The sequence below is a fragment of the Helianthus annuus genome, chromosome 16 (genome assembly GCF_002127325.2).
Source record: "Helianthus annuus cultivar XRQ/B chromosome 16, HanXRQr2.0-SUNRISE, whole genome shotgun sequence".
NCBI lineage: Eukaryota > Viridiplantae > Streptophyta > Magnoliopsida > Asterales > Asteraceae > Helianthus > Helianthus annuus.
The window spans coordinates 10,673,880-10,680,987 of record NC_035448.2 but is presented as its reverse complement, the minus strand read 5'-3'; the positions used below and the strand labels follow the sequence as shown (position 1 = coordinate 10,680,987).

Sequence of the window (7,108 nt, the reverse complement as noted above, 5' to 3'; positions counted from 1 at the left end):
ACTAACTTACTAATTACAGAACGACCCCTATATTTAGTTTAAACATCAATACACTATACCCGTTTACATAACTGAACTGGACCTGTATTAAAGGGTTCACATAGTAGATAATACGTACTCATGATCATATCATATCATATCATCTCAAGAAATCCTAAGCGTCGTACGATGTTATTCATTTTAAGATCCTGTGAAGTATGCTAGTGACACCATCCTGTTTTGTGCAATCTTTAACAAAAATGTCACTCCAGTATATTACTTGATGTTGTAGTAAACGTAAAAGGGGTGTGAAGCCTGCCACGTAGGCAAACGGCCCCCTCGGGCCCTAGAGGAGCGCTAGGGATGCTAGGGGCAAGAGGGTGAGGCTGGACGGGGGCGTGCGTAAGAGCTAAAAGCTATTCAATTTCTTTTCTTCAATTATTAATTTATATGCAAATCAATCATTTAGCTTCCCCACACATTTCTTTTTTCAAATTTTAATTACTCATCCCATCACATTTCAAATTCCCATAACACCCTTATAAAAGGTTTGTGACAACATTTTATTTCACCTTCACATTCACAACACAACCTAGCTTACAAGAATAAGGAAGGAAGTGATCAAGTTACAGGTCCTGGTGGGGTTTTCTTTTGGATTGGATCACACAAATAATTTGTTTTCTTTCTTCTTGGTGACAACATTATGTTTTGGTAAGAAGCTCAGCTAAAGTTGATCGATATGCAAAATTACAGGATATTATACAACGATGAACTATGGCTTGTAGTTCACATTGCAAATGCCACAGCCCAATGACAGTTGCCTGAATATCTAAACAGTTGTTTTTTATTCTTTGGCGAAAATGGCCGGATAGTGCATTATATAAAAGGCAAAAGCTAACTTGGAACGTTGGAAGTTTGAATTCTTTATATACCGAACTGCTGATAGCGAAGACAATACTTCTATCGGTCTGTTGTAAGCATCTCTTGTAAACAATATAATTAAGTTTGTGGAAGCAACATCAATGAAACATCAATCTTTTTCCAGGAATACAAAACTAAAAAGTTCTTACGCTCTTTGTGTTAATCTTATTGTATTTATTATTTAATACATAAAAGTTCATCAATTTTGGTTCCAGTATCTTACCTCCATTTATTTCAGAATTTTATTTTTTTCAACAATATCGAAAGAAGGTAACTGAGTCAGTGAATCTGATAAACTTAGCATTATAACTTCTCTTTAATCCATTTCCTTTCTTTTCTTAATAATTCTGGTGGTGCATTTAGGAACTTAAATATAGCTTCTCAAATTCAATTAGAGTAAAGTTTATGCTTAATCAGCTGTTTTTCATACATGTTTTCTAAAGTCTCAGTTTCACTTCCACTGAACACAGAACTTATTTGATCAGCACAGGGACAAAATTAGCTGAAAACAAAGTTGTAACAATCTGAATTTGCTTCAAAGTTAACTGAAAAGATTGCACTTTAAAGTGTTTCATCTTCAACTTTGGTGACATCTGAATGCCTTTATTAACAACATATATATGAACATATTTTTTTCAAGTGTAGCTGGAACTGCTATTCATTGTTTAGTTTTCATTCCTTCACATTAGGTGATCCTAACGAATTAAGTTAATACACCCTGGCCGGATGGGGTAAACAGAAACTAGAGTCAGTGTAAATTATCATGAAAGGGGTTTAAGTTGATGTGTTTGTGACACTAGAAAAGATTGTGGGCTGATGTCAAGATCAAACTTTCTTATTAGCCATTACTTCTGCAGTTGGTATATTCAAAACCAAAATTAAATGGTATACCGTTCCTCAAAATATAAGAATGGATTTATACTTCTGGTTTGATAATCAACTCATAGGAAGCTTAATATATTTGCCCTAAACCCTAAACAGCTTATAAGGATATTAATATGACCCCTTTTGAAGTTCCATATCTAGCTAGACCTCCGTGAAAGCAGGAAAACGGCGGGTTGAATGGTATATCTCATCATCTACCCATACTGAAAACGATGAACTAGCTTGAAATCTGTCAATTAACTAAGGCATGCTATTGATTCAATCCTAAGAGGAACCATACCGTGTCATATGCAAAATTATGTATCAAAAATATTGTTTTGATTTTGTATTAATCTAGCATGTTAATATTGTATCCTTGTTGTCTCTTTTTGGCTACATATTTACAAATTTCAACATTCCATGTAACATGTTCTTGTGTTTTAGTATCGCTTTCAAGTAATTATGGACATTCCATGTCTGGATGAGCAATACAATATGCATAGATGGTGACAAACCCATTTTGTCCCAAACACGTGCTATCGGATAAGTGCACATATCTTATCTTCTAAAGTATCGATTCCATTTGGAAGTGGATATCAATCAAACTGTAAAGAAATCCTGTCATAAGTCACTTATGTCATTTCTCCAAATGCATCGAACCAAGATACGTGGAAGAACCTCATGGCAGTTTCATATTAGAGATACCTAATGATTTATTACATTAAGCAAATCACATACACGGGCACACAAATAACTAAAGGTAATTGCCAAAGTGAGATACATGTCTTCCTCTTGGAAAGAGAAGAAGTTTATATATAGTAGGGCAACCATAAGTAGTTCTTATTAATTAGTTTGGCAATAAGAACTCTATTATCGGCACTATGGTAAATAGACATACATTAGGATATCATGTAGAAATTAAGTAGTTTATATGCTGATGAAGAACAACAAAAGAACAAATTTATAGTGTAAAATTAAGTTGGCTATCATAGATTTTACTTTCAATTTACTAATAGGAAACTTTTATTTAGATATAAAGAACAAAGAAAGACATAACCAGTGACCCAAACCACTAAAGTCTACATCATTTTGGGTGGTCTAGATCAAATTAAAAGATCAGAAACATAGATTTATAGTTGACGGACACAAGGACATGGTAGATCTTAATTATAACATAAGAGATTATATGATAATCAAACCAGATTTACAGCATCTGTATATAATAGTAAGCGTGAATACATCTACACATAAACTTATTATTACAATAATCACTAAGTAGTGTAATGATTATAACTATGCAACACTGACCTAATTGTTGATGCCTTCCCATGGTTTACCAAGAATCTGCAGATCACTGAACTGATGCTGCAGACAAGATAAACATATTTCGTTAATTATGTACAATGATTTACATTATCTACAACCAATGATATACATCATTTCTTGTATATTGTGAACTGACCTCATGAGAAAGTCCAGGGTTATGCAAATTGAACAAGAAGGATGGACTCCAGTTGCTTGACATCATGGATGAATTATCACCAACAATCCCTTGCTTAAACTGAGAATTTGAGTTTGGATATTCGGATTGATCGATTAACTGAACTTGGTTTTCGCCGAAGGGGATCCACGACCCTAATCGGTTTGTGTTTTGATCCATTACCTGATCCATATTAGGTCTAAGTTTTGAATATTGATGACAATCTGCAGCACCATCATAACCAAGTTTCTTTTCCGTTGTTCTCTTCCTTGCCCTTGCTCTTGCCTTTTCTCTACTTTCTTTAGCTAGAGAGTGATCAATATAAACACTTTTCCTCACTCCTCTTTCAGGCTTTTTCTTCTCTTTTATGAGTACCTTATCCTCTTCAGTTTTCTCGGTTGACTGATCATCAATTCCAGACAGAACTTCACATTCTGAAGCAGAAGATGGACTGTGGGATAGGCTGCAGCCCTGGTTCAACTTCTGGTGGTGGAGATCTAGAATAGCGGGTTTCGACTTCATGAGCAGCCACTCGATAGTATTGCTAGCCGTATCATAGCCTAGCATGTCTTGCAAACTGAAGAACTTCTTAGCAACATCAAGGGACAATCTCATTCGTCGATCCCGGGGGCCTCGAGCTGTGTTAATCTTGCTGTGACGGTCTTTCTTGGAAGATCGACCCCTGCCCGTTAAAGTACAGTTACTTTCAAGAACCACAGGACTGTTGCTGGGCTTTTCCATTGTGGACTGCATAATAGTAGGCATAAAATTCGGTTCTTCATGGTTGTAGTAGCAGAAAGAAGTGTTGCTGTTGCTGTTAATGTAGGAAGGATGCATTTCTTTAGTGTACCCTTTGGAGAGATGCTATCTATGTATAATATATGTTGACTGTATTTATAATAGATCCAAGGAGCCTGGTGAAAGGGACCTTAATTTAAACCTGCAATGGAAGGTTATCTCACTAGAAGAAAGAAAACAAATGACTGAATGAAGGTCCACTACATACTCAAATCAAGGATATGATTGGCTACTAGAGAAAGAGAGACCGTTCATTGCACATGCTTATTATTATTCATATGTATAAAGGGTACTAAATCATGATTGTTTGTTGCTAATTATAGGTGCTATTTGCTGACTGTAATATGTTCTTTTTTATTTATACTTTTATGTGTTTATGTGTTCTAGTGTTTACAAAATTCTAAAACTTTTCAGCTTTATGATGCAAAAAAAATAAAAAATAAATAAAATGTTATTGTAGGTCAGTTGCTGTCTTGATTTATTTGAATTTATCAGTTTCTTTTTTTGAATAAATATACTGCATTTGTAAAAAATCTAAACACTTGACTTGATACATGAACGACTGCCCGGCCTTTTATTAGTTATCTAGAAAACCGCTAGAAGCGTGAAAGAATGATACATTAAGTGAACACAAAGCTAAAATAAGATTGCAACCAAGGAGATCAAAACTGAGTTCACTTATTATATTTTGATTGCAACCAAGGAGATCAAAACTGAGTTCACTTATTATATTTTGACTGGCTAACACACCCATACCCACTAGCTAATCCTCCTATATCTTAAGTGAACACAAAGCTAAAATAAGATTGCAACCAAAGAGATCAAAACTGAGTTCACTTATTATATTTTGACCGGCTAACACACCCATACCCACTAGCTAATCCTCCGATATCTATGTTTTTATCAACTGTAGGACTTGAATCCTTAACACCTTTCCAGACTAATAACACCTTATTAGATAACTAAAATGACCTCTTATAAAACAAATTTGAGAAAACATGTTATTGTTGATACAATCATTTTCACAAATGTTTGTGCTTACTTTTTTTTCGACGAAAAATAAAATCATATTGCCAACAATTACGTACACCAGTAACCAGTTGAGATACAATTGTGAGGAATGTTGATAAAGATCTTAGTTTTTACCATCTAATATTTATTTGTCTTAAAAGTGTTGTCTGGTATAGAGAATAAACTATGTAATTGGGGTCTGAATTGTATTTAGAAAACTTGATTTAGGGTTACATAAGAAGGGTGTTTATATAGAACACCATGTAATACATTTAGCCCCTACACTATGACATATTGTTTACTTTCCGACACTCCCCCTCAAGTTCATTAGTGGGATCACCAATACTTACATGCTCAAGCAGCTACTAAATACGTTTCCGTTAACGGCTTTTGTAAGAATATCTGCGAGTTGATCTTTTGACAATACATATGGGAGCTCTATGATACCTTCCTCCAGTTCTCCTTGATGAAATGTCGGTCTACCTCCACATGTTTTGTTCGATCATGTTGGACTGGATTTTATGAGATCTGTATAGGCGTATAGCAGCTTTATTGTTGCACATGATTTTGGTTGCTGTAGTAGGAGGAAAGCCAATCTCAGTTAGGAGCTTGCGAATCCACAGAATCTCTCTTAGGCCACGTGCAACCCCTCGGAATTCAGCTTCTGCACTAGATAGGGCGACTACTTTTTGTTTTTTACTTCTCCAGGTAACTAGATTTCCTCCGACCATGGTGAAGTATCTTGAGGTTGACCTTCTCGTTCCTTTATCCCCTGCCTAGTCGGCGTCTGCATATGCTTGGATTTCTGAGTGCCCATTTGGTTTGAAAAGTATACCATGACCCGTTGCTCCCTTGATAAACCTGATGGTTCTTAAAACTGCTTCCATGTGACTTGCTTGGGGCTGGTGCATAAATTGATTGACTTACCACTCCTACTGCATAAACTATATCTGGATGAGTGTGGGAGAGGTATATCAGTTTTTCCACCATTCGTTGATATCTCTCCTTATCTGCTAGTTCTGCTCTATCTTCCATGTGTAGGCTGTGGTTAACCACCATTAGGGTATCCGCCGGTTTGCACTCAATCATTCCGGTTTCGGCTAGGAGGTCAAGAATATATTTCTTCTGACAGATAAAAAATCCCTTGTTTAGTTCTTAGAACTTCAATTCTAAGGAAATATTTTAATCTTCCTAGGTCTTTCATCTCGAAGTCCGAAAAAAAGTTTATCCCTTAACATTGACATTTCCTCTTCATTGTTCCCTGTAAGTATCATGTCATCAACGTAGATAATTAAGCAGGTTACAAGATTTCCCCTACATTTCAAAAATAGAGTACGGTCAGAATTGCTTTGTTTGAAGCCATATTTCTTCATAGGAAGGGTAAACCTCCCAAACCAAGCTCTAAGAGACTGCTTAAGCCCATACAGAGATTTCTTTAACCGACATATTTATCCAGCTTTGAAATTCTCATTGAATCCCGGTGGGGTATCCATATAGACCTCCTCGTTTAGTTCTCTGTGAAGGAAGGCATTTTTCACATCAAATTGATGAAGAGGCCAAACTTATTGGCTCCTATTGAAAAAAGAACTCTGATTGTGTCGATTTTTGCTACTGGGGAGAAGGTTTCAGAGTAGTCAATTCCATATGTCTGAGTATAACCCTTTGCAACCAGTCGTGCTTTGTATCTTTCAATTTTGCCATCAGGCCGGTGTTTGATGAAAACACCCGACGACATCCTACTGGTTTCTTTCCTGGTGGAAGGGTGCATTTCTCCCATGTGCTATTCTTCTTGAGTGCTTCCATTTCGGTCTCCATGGCCTTTTTCCACTCTTTTGAATTCAAGGCTTCTTGTGTTGTAGGTGGCGTTTGTTCAAAGCATAAGGAAACGGCAAACACTTTAGCTTCCTTAGACAAATTGCCAGTGGCAATGTTTGCCACAGGGTACCTAGATCTTGGAGCCACCTTTTCTTGTATCTCTTGAGAGGAACTCTTCTATTTTCTCTTGGAGGGAGAGAGTATCTTCCGGTTGTCTCTGCTGCAATTGGTTCAAAATGT

The 7,108-nt window shown here is 36.2% G+C and overlaps 1 protein-coding gene across 1 annotated transcript; it reads right to left on the bottom strand.

Annotated features, from left to right (window-relative positions):
• Window positions 1–3,072: 3,072 nt before the first annotated feature.
• Window positions 3,073–6,868, bottom strand: LOC110918941 (transcription factor TCP13). The gene is made up of 4 exons (XM_022163219.1): window positions 6,713–6,868; window positions 5,981–6,178; window positions 3,227–4,108; window positions 3,073–3,129 (listed from the first exon to the last, which is right to left on the bottom strand). Exons 1-4 carry the CDS (start codon window positions 6,866–6,868, stop codon window positions 3,073–3,075), a joined length of 1,293 nt encoding a protein of 430 aa, XP_022018911.1.
• Between the last annotated feature and the right edge of the window lie 240 nt (window positions 6,869–7,108).